Source organism: Denticeps clupeoides, chromosome 2 (genome assembly GCF_900700375.1).
Source record: "Denticeps clupeoides chromosome 2, fDenClu1.1, whole genome shotgun sequence".
In the NCBI taxonomy this organism is placed as follows: Eukaryota; Metazoa; Chordata; class Actinopteri; order Clupeiformes; family Denticipitidae; genus Denticeps; species Denticeps clupeoides.
This window is the reverse complement of record NC_041708.1, coordinates 36,104,834-36,118,550: the sequence shown is the minus strand read 5'-3', so window position 1 is coordinate 36,118,550 and position 13,717 is coordinate 36,104,834. Positions and strand designations below refer to the sequence as shown.

Sequence of the window (13,717 nt, the reverse complement as noted above, 5' to 3'; positions counted from 1 at the left end):
CCATTTACAACTACAGGTCCTCTTTACTAATTACACTTCAGATGGGGGTCTGAGGAACCAGACATCTGGAACAGTTTATTCTAATACATGTTTGAAGATGGTGTTCTGTGTCAAGTGGTCATTTTTAGTTTTTAAATTGGGCTTAGGCCTCCTTCACACAAGCGATTTTTTTTTTTTTTTTATTTTTTTTTTTTTTTATTATAAATACCAGTGTCCACAGTTCTGAACTCTTATGCTCTTAACCCCCTCCACACCTGTAGGTGGTGCTATAATTCTGGTCTCACCCAAAGTTCTCTTTGTTTCCCGTTTAGTTCTGCATTAAACAGAGAGAACACGTTCTCCTGAAACGTTGCTTTATGAGATTCTGCATCTGAACCATGAATGTTTATTCCCCCATTGTTGTAGGTATGAAGTGTTTGAGATTCTAGGTCAGGTTGGATGAATGTCAGCATTTTTTCACTAAAATCCAATTTGCTGTACACGTGGATTTTTTTTTTTTTTTTTTTTTTTAACTCCGTACCAGTTTTAGAAAGTAACCGCTCTGGGTCTCAGTTTCTGTGTGGACACAATAGAAATAATATTGTGTGGACACCATAGATTTAATAGAAATTTTACCCATTTGAAGACACATTTTTGTGTAGATGGGCATTTGTGACGCGCGTACTCATTTTAGTCTAGTTAAGTTTCAGTCAACAAAGTCTGAACGTTTTAGTCAGGATCATCTGTGACTTTTTGTCAATGAAAATGGTCTTTTAGTCTCATAGTCAAGAATACTTTCCATCTTTTCCTGAGGCCGCATTTCTGCTCCACTTCATTTCAAAGAAAGTGTCCAAACGTCGTTTAGTCTTTTTGTCTCAACCATCTGTTAACCCACCACCAGAAATCTATGACCCATCATAAGCATTCTGACATCCAAATAACGCACGAACGAGACCTGGAGAAGTGACGTCATCTGTTCGACCGTGAGTGAGATACTCAAGGTGAGATACTGAAATAAATAACGCAATTAAACAAGAGGAAAAAATGTCTCGTTTACATCTAGTCTTGTTTTTATTCATCAGACAATATTACTCATTACATGAAATATTTTGTTATAAATGGCAGCCTTCTGCTTTCTCTCATACTTTCTTTGTTTTTGTTTCTTTTCTGTGTCTTTGGTTACTCGGACTGCTCAACTTTTTCCAGCCATGAACTGCTTGTTATCAGGCAGTCGTCTTGAAATATTTCTACCCATTTCTCATAATCCCGGAAACTTTTATGGAGATCCTAGTTTGAAGAGTAGCTTGTCACTGCGCTCCCGTCCGTCCTCTTGCCGAACGAGTCAGCCTGGAGGAGGTTGGAAATCTGGAGAATTGGTGCCAGAGGAACAATCTCCATCTGAACATCAGCAAGACAAAAGAGTTGATAGTGGACTTTAGTACCAAGCAGGAGAGGAACTAGCAGACCCCTGTCATCAACAGGAGCCCAGTGGAGAGATTGGACAGCTTCTGGTACCTCGGCGTTCACCTCACGCAGGACCTGTCATGGTCCTGTCACATCAACATTTCACCGTGGTGAAAAAGACCCGTCAGCTTCTTGACCACCTCAGACACCTGAGAGACTTTAGACTGCCCTCCAAGGTGCTCAGGAACTTCTACTCCTGCACCATAGAGAGCATCCTGATGGGAAACGTCTCAACCAGGTTCGGGAACAGCACCATGCAGGACAGGCAAGCCCTACAGTGGGTGGATCGATCAGCATCATCATTACCAAGCTCCCTGACCTTCAATCTATCTACAGCAAACGGTGCTGCACCAGGGCCAGGAAGATAGTGAAGGACCTCAGCCACCCCAACAATGAACTCTTCTCTCTGCTGCGACCAGGGAAGTGCTTCTGCTCCCTGAGGGCCAACACAGAGAGAATGAGGAGGAGCTCTCAACAATTCATAGAACTCCAATACACTCCAGCACTTTCACTTTACTTTCAATCACTTCTGGACTCAATCCCCCAAGAATCCTTGCACAAACTTTTTTTTACTTTTCACTTTATACTTTGACTTCTTTCATTTGCCCACCTTCACCCTACCTGTTACACATATTTTAGACATAAAAGTGTAATATTTGGTTATGTTTGCAATATTTGCAATAATGTGGTCTGTAGCAGTCGCTAAAGCATTTCACTGCATATCATACTGTGTATGACTATGTATGTGACAAATAAATTTTGAAATTGAATTTAGTGCGAGTCTAGTTTATTTCAAATGAAAAAATTAAACAACATTAAATTATGCTATATTTTCAAGAATCGCTTTTCTGTCAATTTGTTAGTGACTCGGTCGTAAATACATGTCTGACGAACCAAGACAATAAATATCACTTATCAATTTTGCTGGATTATGTCTCTTTAATTCTGTATTCCATCTGGGTCCTGATGACATTCATTTATTTGTTAAAATGAGAGCTACCCATCACAAGATGGCGGCTGTGTTATCGTATTGCAACCGGACATCTATTTTTTTATATCTAGGGCTTTTTCAGAGAACAGCCACTCACAACATGGCGGCGACGTCAACCGCTCATCGTGAGGAGTCTATTTAGGTCCATGGTCCGCGGAACAACAAAAATGTCGAAAGCTCCTCCATTGGCTGCTTAGATTATGATTTATAAAATGTGGACTGAATACAAATCTGTCGAAAATGGAGACAGCGTCAGCCTCGTAATAGGCTAGTTTATTCAAAAAAACATTGGCGCTTCTGCTATTGACCCAAAATAAATACAAACCTAAATATAAATGTAGTAATTAATGAAATTCTGGTCATAATATTTAGAAAGGTGAATTCTGTAGTTTCATTTGTGTAATAAAATGTCCAGGTTTACCTGTAACAGGTAAATCACTTCCTGCTCCACCTGCTACTCAAAACTGAAAGCAGAGGCGCCATGTTGGTGAAGACGCGGGTTTTAAAGTAAAAATCAGTCCGGATTTTAAGACGAACCAAACCCAGCAGCGGTGAGTAATTTTTGGAGATGAAACTTTATTAAAGTGACTGTTAATCTGGGGGTTCGGGACTTTTACTCCCCGTTTAGTGATGAAGTGAAAGTGCGTGCTGTCTGTAGATGTCAGTGGTTCCGCTGTAAATAATCTTAGAAAATGTTTGATAAATGAACAGGGCGGGATAAAGAAAGTTCGTATTTTATGTTTGTTATGCAGCGTAATGAGCATAATTAAGCCATAAATAAATCTTATTATCTACAGATTATATGCAAATATGAAAAATTACATCCCAATTACAAACTGACTGAATAATATCAGTATTAGAGTATAAACGTGTGTGTGCACCGTGTGCTGTGCTGCTGTGTTTCACATGTGACAATCACTTCACTTTTTTAAACGAGCACCAAGATACCAGTGCTAGATAGATCCAACTGCACCAGATCACAACATTTACCAGAATAGTGAAAGGTAGCAGCAATTTTCATAAAAGTGTCCTAAAGGACGACCATTCTCTCTCTCTCTCTCCCCCCCTCTCCCTTCCCCCCCCCCCCCCCCCCCCCTCCCTCCAGGTTTAGGGGTTTCTGTGTCTAAAATGAGTCTCTGTGGGGACAGTGAGGAGGGGGACATTAGTCCCCATCTGACACACAGACCAGAGTCTCCAGTGTCCAGCTGTGTGTCTATGAAGAGTGACCGGTCCATGGAACCTCCTCCTGCATTAAGTGAAGATTCAACCCCCTGTGATCAGAGGACTGGAACACACACAGCTCCATCAGGGCACCAGAACCTGATAACCAACGACCTGACCATCAACAGGAGCAGAGACACAAGTACGACTTTTATTACTTTTCACCTGAATATGTCAACTGGTGCTGCTGTAATTCCAGTTATAACATTGTCCAGTAATCAATGTGATGTGAAGCCAGTCCATAATTTATTTCCTTGGAACTCTCATGTTTAGGCTATTAGTAAGAAAAATGGCAATAAAACAAAACATAAAACTGTAAAATCTTCAACAAAAAGACCAATCACAGCCACCAATATACATACAGGTGAACATCTCGCTTAAAACCCAGAATCACTATAGTTTAGTTTAGTAACGAAAAAATGGCAATAAAACACAACATGAAACTGTAAAACCTTCACCAAAAGGACCAATCACAGCCACCTATATACATACAGGTGAACATCTCGCTTAAAACACAGAATCACTATAGTTTAGTTTAGTAACGAAAAAATGGCAATAAAATACAATATGAAACTGTAAAACCTTCACCAAAAGGACCAATCACAGCCACCAATATACATACAGGTGAACATCTCGCTTAAAACACAGAATCACTACACAGCAGATGGTGCTGGTCTCATAATAAAAAGCACAAAACTTACAACAGTTAAGAAGTAAAAGATTAATCATAATTTAAATTAGAGGTGGGCATAGATTAATTTTCTTAATATAGATTAATCTCACTGTAATTTTGGAATTACTCTAGATTAAAATGGCTCATTTGAATTCTACCGAAAGCATTCAGAATATGTGTGCTACCCAAATAATGACTAAAAGTAAGTCTTTGAGAACGGGTTTCTCAAGCCAGGTGGCGCATTAGACCAGGGGCTCATCTCCTGTTTCCAAAATGCATCACAAAGTGCTTGAGAAAGCTGTTCTACTATAATAGTTGGTGATGAAAATAAATTATGTTCAATAAGATGTACTTGTGTTTACCAACTGTTTATTCAGTTAAATAGCTGCATCCATGTTACCACGTCACGTTTAATGTGGTAATTTCACAGTTCGAAGACTCGTTCTCGCCCCCTACAGTGCAATTCGGCTAGGTATACATCCGCGCTAAAAGTCATCATATTGTAGCGGTTCTTCTTCTGCGTTGTGTAACTTTTTCATTTTGTTTCTTGAACCACAAATGATGAGCTGACAGCCAAGAGATTTTCTGTGCAAAGTGTATTCTGTACAAAAAGCAAGGTCGCGTCAGAACATCATGTCACACATCGCGTCTTTCTGCACCTCTCTCTATAGTATTAAAAGAACATAAAAAAAATATTCACAAAATAACACACATGCAAATATTCCTAATATGTACATAAATTAAAATGAAAGAAATAACTTTTTGCACACAAACCCCACGCACCTCTCACAGCTCACGCCATGTGTCCAAGACAAAACTAAATAAAAGGGTCTCAAAAACAAAATAAAAGTCTTTAGAAAATAAGAAAATAAAAGACACAAGAAAGAAGAAATATACTTATAAATCTAGTGTAATCATTTAACTCCGGCACAATAGCTTGCATAGTATAGACCAAGCTCCCAACCCAACTTTGTGAATAGATTAACAGCGATATTTTTTTTATCGCCCGATAAGAGTCTCACGTTAACGCAGCACGTTAACGCCGATAACGGCCCACCACTAATTTAAATAAAACTTCAAAAGCAGCAAAACCAAAATAATCACATTTTCTTGATTCTTCTGACTGTCTGTGGATGTTGATCTTCATTACCAGATCCTGATGTTGTCCTACAGAGAGTTCTGGAGACTCATAAATCCAGTATGAAGAGGAAGGTGGAGCACATAAGTGAAGGCATCATAAATCCAGAGAACCAGACCCTCCTGAAGAGCATCTACACAGAGCTCTACATCACAGAGGGAGAGAGTGAAGGGGTGAATAAAGAACATGAGGTTCAGCAGATCGAAGCAGCACACAGGAGAAGAAGACGAGACACGCCCATCAACTGTAATGACATCTTTAAAGCCTCACCTGGACAAGAGAAGCACATCAGAACTGTGATGACCAAGGGTGTTGCTGGAATAGGAAAAACTGTGTCTGTGCACAAGTTCATCCTGGACTGGGCAGAAGGAGCAGCAAACCAAGACGTAGATTTCATCTTCCTGCTTCCTTTCAGGGGAATGAATTTGGTTAAAGATGAAGGGTACAGTCTTCATCAGCTTCTGCTGGACTTCCACCCTGAGCTTCAGGAGCTGGAGGACACACAGAAATATGAGGGCTGTAAGATGATCTTCATCTTTGATGGTCTGGATGAAAGCAGAATTCAGCTGAATTTCCACATTCAGGAACAGAAGCTGTGTGACGTCACACAGACATCATCAGTGGGCGTGGTCATAACAAACCTCATTCAAGGGAACCTCCTCCAATCGGCTCTCATATGGATTACATCACGACCAGCAGCAGCCAATCAGATTCCTGCTCAACATATCAGCCATGTAACAGAAGTGCGAGGGTTTAATGACCCTCAGAAGGAGGAGTTCTTCAGGAAGAGGATCAGGGATGAGACTCAAGCCAACAAAATCATCTCCCACATGAAGGCATCAAGGAGCCTCTACATCATGTGTCACATCCCTGTCTTCTGCTGGATATCAGCCACTGTTCTTCAGGAAGTGCTGCTCCAGGACGACAGTAAAGAAATCCCCAGAACTCTGACTGAGATGTTCACCCACTTCCTGATCATCCAGACCAACATGAAGAACCAGAAGTATGATGAGAGGAGTGAGATGGACAGACAGAAGCTCCTGCAGTCAAATAAAGAGGTTGTTCTGAAACTGGCTAAACTGGCCTTCAACCAGCTGGAGAAGGGAAACCTCTTGTTTTATGAAGAAGACCTGAGAGAGTGTGGGATAGACGTCACTGCTGCCTCAGTCTACTCCGGGATGTGCACCGAGGAATCTGTGTTTGAGCAGAAGAAGATCTTCTGCTTTGTGCATCTGACCATCCAGGAGTTTCTTGCTGCTTTCTGGGTGTTTTACTGCTATATGAGCAACAACATGGAAGAACTGGAGACTTTTCTTAAAAGACAGAAGAAAGTCTCACTGGATGATCTGCTAAAAGCTGCTGTTGATAAATCTTTACAGAGTGAGAATGGACATCTGGATCTTTTCCTCCGTTTCCTTCTGGGAATTTCACTGGAGTCCAACCAGGAACTTCTACAAGGTCTCCTGCCCCAAACAGAGAGCAGCTCAGAGAGTCTCCAGAGAACAAGTCAGTACATCAAAAAGAAAATGAACAAACAGAACAAACCACAAAAAATGGGCTTGACAAAATTATCAGGAAAAAATAACGTCTCCACTGAAAGAGCCATGAATCTTCTGCTCTGCCTGCTTGAGATGAAAGACTCTTCACTGCATGAGGAGATTGATGTGTTGGTGAAATCTGGTGAAAATCTCTCACCTGCCCACTGCTCAGTACTGGCCTACATGATCCTGGTATCAGAGGATGTTCTGGATGAGTTCGACCTGAAGAAATACAAGACAGATGATGGTGGCCGTGAGAGACTGATGATCTCAGTGAGGAACTGCAGAAAGGCTCGGTGAGTTCCTGACTGAGGATCTTTCAGTTTCTATCATAAATTTGCTGTTTATGCTGAACACAGCCCCACTGCATACAGCGTCCAGTAAGGACCAACAGTCACTACAGCTGAAATGATCCATCAAATATCATGTAACACACAGCTGTAAATATGATGGACATCTTCTCTGTCTTTACAGGCTGGGTGGATGTAACCTCACTGCGTCGTCCTGTAAGACTGTAGCAGCAGCTCTCCAGTCACCAGACTCACATCTGACTGATCTGGACCTGAGTAACAACAAGATCCTGGATTCAGGAGTGAAACACATCTGTGTAGGACTGGAGTCTTCATGCTGTAAACTGGAGACTCTCAGGTTGGTACAAGACTAACATGAACTTTCTTCAAATCATAGATGAAGAATTCAAAATCAGCTAATTTGCAGATTTTATTTTAATATTTACTCGTAAATTACAATAAATACAAACAATTCATATTTGTATCTGTACATGTATTTTTTTTGTTTCTGTGGAATGTTGGAGTTCTCCTTTTTTATAAACTGATCCAAGTCCCAGATTATAGAGATCATACATAGAAACCAGGGATAATTCTATTAAACAGGACCTAGATACATGTCTTCATGACTTCATCTCTTGTAGGTTAGACGGTTGCAGTTCTTTCTCCAGACAGCTGCTGTTCTAAATTCAGTGTGTTAGAATCCTAACAAACACCAAGAGGAGAGAGAACCAGAGTCCAGATCTTCTCACATCCCTGCACTGGTTCCCTGCCACTTACAGAACTGGGACAAAGATTTAAATAGTGAAACAATGTTTTTAGTAGACTCTGCTTGTACAGATTTATGACCTATGTATATTACTTTTGTTTTTTAAGATATGTGCATACAGGTTTAATTCAGATTTTTTTGTAATAATCTGATGGATCATCGTGTTTCTTCCAGGCTGCAGCGCTGTTTCCTCTCAGCTGAGAGCTGTTCAGCTCTGTCCTCAGCTCTCAGATCAAACTCCTCACGTCTGAAACTCCTGGACCTGAGTATCAATAATCTGCAGGATTCAGGAGTGGAACTTCTCTCTACAGCACTAGAGGATCCACACTGTAAACTGGAGACTCTACGGTGAGACGTACAATCAGTAGTTACAAGGACAGTTCAGAATAAGAATCAGAAAAATGTTATTAATCCCGGAGGAATTTTTTCCTGTTTCCCTGGAGACAATCAGGGTTCAAGTTCAAGTTGAGCTTTATTGTCATTTCAGCTACATACAGGTTAGACAGCACATAGTAAAATCAATCAATTTTTTAACAAACCAGCTGTGTCCTCTGCATTTAACCATCACCCTGAGTGAGCAGTGGGCAGCCATGACAGGCGCCCGGGGAGCAGTGTGTGGGGACGGTGCTTTGCTCAGTGGCACCTCAGTGGTACCTTGGCAGATCGGGATTCGAACCGGCAACCTTCTGATTACGGGGCCGCTTCCTTAACCGCTAGGCCACCACTGCCCCAATTTAAGGCAAACTAAACATTTAGAGATCAAGAGGACAGACAGACGGCGATAGAAACCAGTAAAATGAACAATGAAAGTGGCAAGTATAAAAAATAGTGCAAATACTGCTGTAATAGAAATATAATAGAGATATAATAATATCTTCTGAATATAAGGTGTTGTGTCTGTGTGTGTCAGTTTAAAGTGGAAAGTCCCTGAGTGTTCAGGTGTCTGATGGTCTGTGGGATGAAGCTGTTGAGGGTCCGAATGCTTCCGTACCTTTTTTCTGATAGTAGGAGGGTGTGAGGGTGCATGTGAGGGGTGTGAAGATGATTGACATTTAATTGCTTGATTTAGTCCTTCACAAGGCTGCTGGCTTTCCTGATGCAGCGTCCTGAATCTCATTCCTCTCTGTTCCGACGTTCCAATTGCTGACCAATCGCTGCGCGTCATTTGTTCTGATTCCGGTTTAGTGAGCTAATTGCTGGCGCGACGGCGCGAAGCACAACTTGGATTTGGTGAGTAAAACGTATTTTTAATGAAAAACATTTCGGTAGCGCATATCTATGACAGACGTTTGTCGCCGACGTGTCACTGCAGCGCGGGCCCAGAGTAACGTGGCACCACGAAATGTGTTGTCTGTATTTAACCATCACCCTTGGTGAGCAGTGGGCACCATGACAGGCGCCCGGGGAGCAGTGTGGGGACGGTACTTCGCTCGGTGGCACCTCTGTGGCACTTTGGCAGTTCGGGATTCGAACCTGCAACTTTCCAGTTACGGGTCCGCTTCTTTACCCGCTAGACCACCACTGCCCAGGCGTGTATTAAACGATGCATTAGGGTGCAAAAAGTGTGAAATAAATACATAATGCGTTAATATAAAAATATCAGTATACTGTAAATATTTTCACATTTTACAGCATTTATCAGACGCCCTTATACAGAGCGACTTACAATCAGTAGTTATGTAAATCAGTTAGCATGTAAAGACATGCATGTTTAAATAAACAGCTAGTTTTATTTAATGGGCTATATGCAAGCTCTTTTAAAGCAGATATATACTGTTATGAAACCATGTTTAAAGTAAATGTACAGTAATAATACAGCCTGTTAAGTTTTAAACTCTTGTGTATTCTCAGGCTGCCTTCATCCGTTACTTCATCCGCTAAATTAAATAATAATTCAAATGCTTTAACTTTCACCCTCATTTCATAATTTATTTTAATACATTTTTCTGTCCAGTAGGGTGGAAAGGCACAAGGTGGCTTCTATTTAAACCACAGATGTACAGGCCTCTCTCCTGCGTCCACCTCCTCCAACCACATGAGCTGCAGCACAGGAAGAGCCTGTGAGAACGTCACCGGGACCCTCAGCACCCGTCAATCCCCCCTTCCTCACGTGCACCCAACACCGCTGTACTGATCTTCAATAACAATTCTACAATTCATCTGGCTCTTTCTCAGCCTCCTGCTGAGAAATGTACCTCCACCTCAGCAGCACTACGAGGCCGCAGCCCCTCTGCTGCCCAGCCGCCTCCCAGGACCACAGCAGACAGGAGGAGGAACGCGGGCGAAGCTGCTGCAGCTGCAGCAGGACAGGACCTGCTGGCTGGGAAAACCATTATTGTACAAGTTCAAGTGTTATGAAGAGGGCTTCAGGGTGCCCAAGAAAGTCCAGCAAGCGCCAGGTGATTCAGCTGCGGGATCGTGGTGCCACCATTGAAGACTTCTGGAGGATGGCCTGGTGTCAAGAAGGGCAGCAAAGAAGCCAAGAAAAATTATATTTTGCAGAAAGTACAGGGATTGGATTGCTGAGGACTGGGGTAAAGAATGGTACCAAAACATCATCCGACAGCAACTTCTCCCAACCATCCATGTGGTCCAGGAAACTCCCCGGACCTTAATCCAACTGAGAACTTGTGATCAATCCTCAAGAGGCGGGTGGACAAACAAAAACCCACAAATTCTGTCCAAACTTTAAAACTTATAACATGCTTGTAATTGTACTTCAGTACAGTACAGAAACAACTGACAAAAAGATCTAAAAACACTGAAGCAGCAAACTTCATGAAAACCAGTTTTTGTGTCATTCTCAACACTTTGTGCCATGACTGTATATGAAAGTAATTTGTATTATTACTGTTTTTATAACTGATCATTAATATTATAGTGGCAGTTTTATTATTATATCAATATAAATATATTCATTTTCAGTAAAACAATTTCCCCACACTCCACATTGGTTTGGAAACATTTATTTATGACTATTTTGCATGATGTAGCTTTGTACACATGTAAACACAGCGTAGCGCACATGGCCGCCTGTTTACCGGGAGTGTCACAGTGGTAGTTAATGGGGTTTGAACCTGTGACAGTTTTGTGGTATTGTGGTTTATATGTGAGTGTGTTACCCACTTGGCTACTTACACCCTCTGTTTCATCTGTTCACAACTGAACTGGAGGACTAAACATCAAAAGAATAATACAGAATTTGGAAAAAGACATAGCTGACTAATGATGTCATCATGACGATAATCATGACACCACAGAACCACTCTGATATTTTATTTGCTATTAGTCACTGTAATATACATAAGAATTACTCTAATTACAAATAAACAGTTATTGAAAGTGAATGAAAATTAAAAGTTAATGTTAATTCATAATGGAACACTTTAATATATAGGAGAAAAACATTTTTAATTTTCTATTTAATAATTTATGCTTCTACTGTTATTTGGAAGTTGTTTATTTACAGATAAATACATAATGACTGTAATAATCTGATGGATCATCATGTTTTTTCCAGGCTGTGGCGCTGTTCCCTCTCAGCTGTGAGCTGTTCAGCTCTGTCCTCAGCTCTCAGATCAAACTCCTCACGTCTGAGACTCCTGGACCTGAGTAACAATAATCTGCAGGATTCAGGAGTGGAACTTCTCTCTACAGCACTGGAGGATCCACACTGTAAACTGGAGACTCTACAGTGAGTGTTGATATCAGGACTGAATATTAATTTTTCATGGAAATACTTTTGGAGAAAAATACATTTCAGCAGCAGAGTTTTATTTTGATCAGTTTTATACAAGACATGGTTTCAGAAGAAAGGTTAATGTTCTTCATTCATCATGAAACACATTTTAATATCCAGGAGGAAAACACCTTCAACATCATTCTGAGTAAAACATCAAAACATCTGAGTAAATTATTAAAGTGGAATAAATTATTAAAACTAAATATAAAATTCCTGATAAAGTGTGTGTGTTTATCTACAGATAATTAAGAGTAATAATGACTGTAATGATCTGATGTTTCATCATGTTTCTTCCAGGCTGCGGTACTGTAAACTCTCAGCTGGTTGCTGTTCAGCTCTGTCCTCAGTTCTCAGATCAAACTCCTCATGTCTGAGACTCCTGGACCTGAGTATCAATAATCTGCAGGATTCAGGAGTGGAACTTCTCTCTACAGCACTGGAGGGTCCACACTGTAAACTGGAGAAACTACAGTGAGTGTTAATATCAGGACTGAATGACTGTAATCGTTTTCTCTCTCTCTCAAATTATATGTGAATATAATTTACATGTTACAAGGTCAGTGTATTTTATTGTAATTCACAATGGGCCTCGATTATCAACGAAGATTTATTTGGTGAAAAAAACTGAGATTTTGGCTGCTCAACATTATTTAAAATCCTGGATTGAGTCTGTAGTGCAGTTGAAACTGGACCTTTATTATTCTTCAGAACATTTAGATTTTTGTGTGTGTTTCCTCTGCAGAACTTATAAAGGTGACTTGGTCAAAATGAAGAAATAGAAGCAGCAGCTGAAGATATACCATGTCCTCACTAACAACAGACCAGAGCCATGTCCAGATTCAAAAACCTTAACACCATCCAAGTCTGTTTTCTACGTACTCCGGACAGCGTGAGATGTCTTTGTCCACGTGTGTCTTCTCGCGCGGGACCAGGAGCAGAGGTGACGATTGGCTGGAACATCAATAAACTGGACTGCAGAGATCTGCAATCATAAGATATATATATATATGTGTGTGTGTGTGTCTATACAGCATTCATCATACACACTAAACTAAACTATACAAACTAAGACTAGAACTTAACTACTTTCAGATCTCTAGAAGAGAAAAGTAAAACTTTTCTGTACAATGAACAGGACAAACAGGACAACATCATGTAGGATGCTTTTAAGTGGACATGTTGGGTATTTCAAACAGGACACACAAGACAACACAAACGTGCATATGGACAGAAATGTGCAAAAAGAGAACAACAGAGTGCAGTAATTTCGTGTGTCTGTGTTTAAACACATTTACAAACTTAACAGCATAAATTAACTTAAAGCGTTTACAATATAAAAGGGGCGTGGCTTGTGTGTGAAGTTTTTTTGCATATGAAAAGTAATTCTGTGTCTGTACTTGTACTGTTGTATTGTGTTTTTATTTCTTGTCACTTTTCTTGATCCTTTGTGGACTTGCTAACAAATTTCCTTGTCCAGGCGACTGTACAATGACAATAAAAGGTGTCTAGTCCAATTGTACTATATTCATAATATAAATATTATGATATGGATTTCAATGTTATTGGACACCATATTCTTGCAATTTTTTGTTGAATTGTTTAATCATAATTTATCTAATAAATGTGGTGGAATCAAAACACCGGGGAAATCATTGTTCTCAAAGAATAATTCAGTTGAGACTGTAGAGAGTTGTTATCAAAGGACATCTTTATTCACAAATGTATAGACAAAGTGTAGGGTTCACCACAGTAAAGCTACCATTCCATAGAGGTCTTAGCTGAGATGTCCCTGCATATAATTCAACAGCCAGAACTCACAAAGACCACACTCAGATCATAACAATATTCTAAATGCCATCATGTCTCATACAACTGTATTGATATAATGGCAACATATCACACAGCCCACTTTCAG

The 13,717-nt window shown here is 40.4% G+C and overlaps 1 protein-coding gene across 3 annotated transcripts; it reads left to right on the top strand.

The window, feature by feature from the left end:
* Positions 1-2,884: 2,884 nt before the first annotated feature.
* Positions 2,885-13,236, top strand: LOC114784943 (NACHT, LRR and PYD domains-containing protein 12-like). Of its 3 annotated transcripts, XM_028970844.1 has the most exons (8): positions 2,885-2,985; positions 3,540-3,797; positions 5,482-7,300; positions 7,479-7,652; positions 8,235-8,408; positions 11,581-11,754; positions 12,100-12,273; positions 12,545-13,236. In XM_028970844.1, the coding sequence occupies exons 2-8, from the start codon at positions 3,563-3,565 to the stop codon at positions 12,579-12,581; spliced, it is 2,787 nt and encodes a 928-aa protein (XP_028826677.1). In that variant the 5' UTR covers positions 2,885-2,985; positions 3,540-3,562; the 3' UTR covers positions 12,582-13,236. The 3 variants fall into 3 exon arrangements, with proteins under 3 accessions (XP_028826677.1, XP_028826676.1, XP_028826675.1); XM_028970843.1 differs by lacking the exons at positions 11,581-11,754; positions 12,100-12,273; positions 12,545-13,236 and adding exons at positions 9,246-9,290; positions 10,018-10,597; XM_028970842.1 differs by lacking the exons at positions 11,581-11,754; positions 12,100-12,273; positions 12,545-13,236 and adding exons at positions 9,246-9,290; positions 10,015-10,597.
* The last annotated feature ends 481 nt before the right edge of the window (positions 13,237-13,717 follow it).

Excerpts from the sequence above, each read along its gene's own strand:
- LOC114784943 (XM_028970844.1), top strand. The coding sequence starts at position 3,563 with ATGAGTCTCTGTGGGGACAGTGAGGAGGGGGACATTAGTCCCCATCTG. Across the intron at positions 3,798-5,481 it reads CAACAGGAGCAGAGACACAA|ATCCTGATGTTGTCCTACAG; the intron begins GTACGACTTTTA and ends CTTCATTACCAG. Across the intron at positions 12,274-12,544 it reads TGTAAACTGGAGAAACTACA|AACTTATAAAGGTGACTTGG; the intron begins GTGAGTGTTAAT and ends TTTCCTCTGCAG.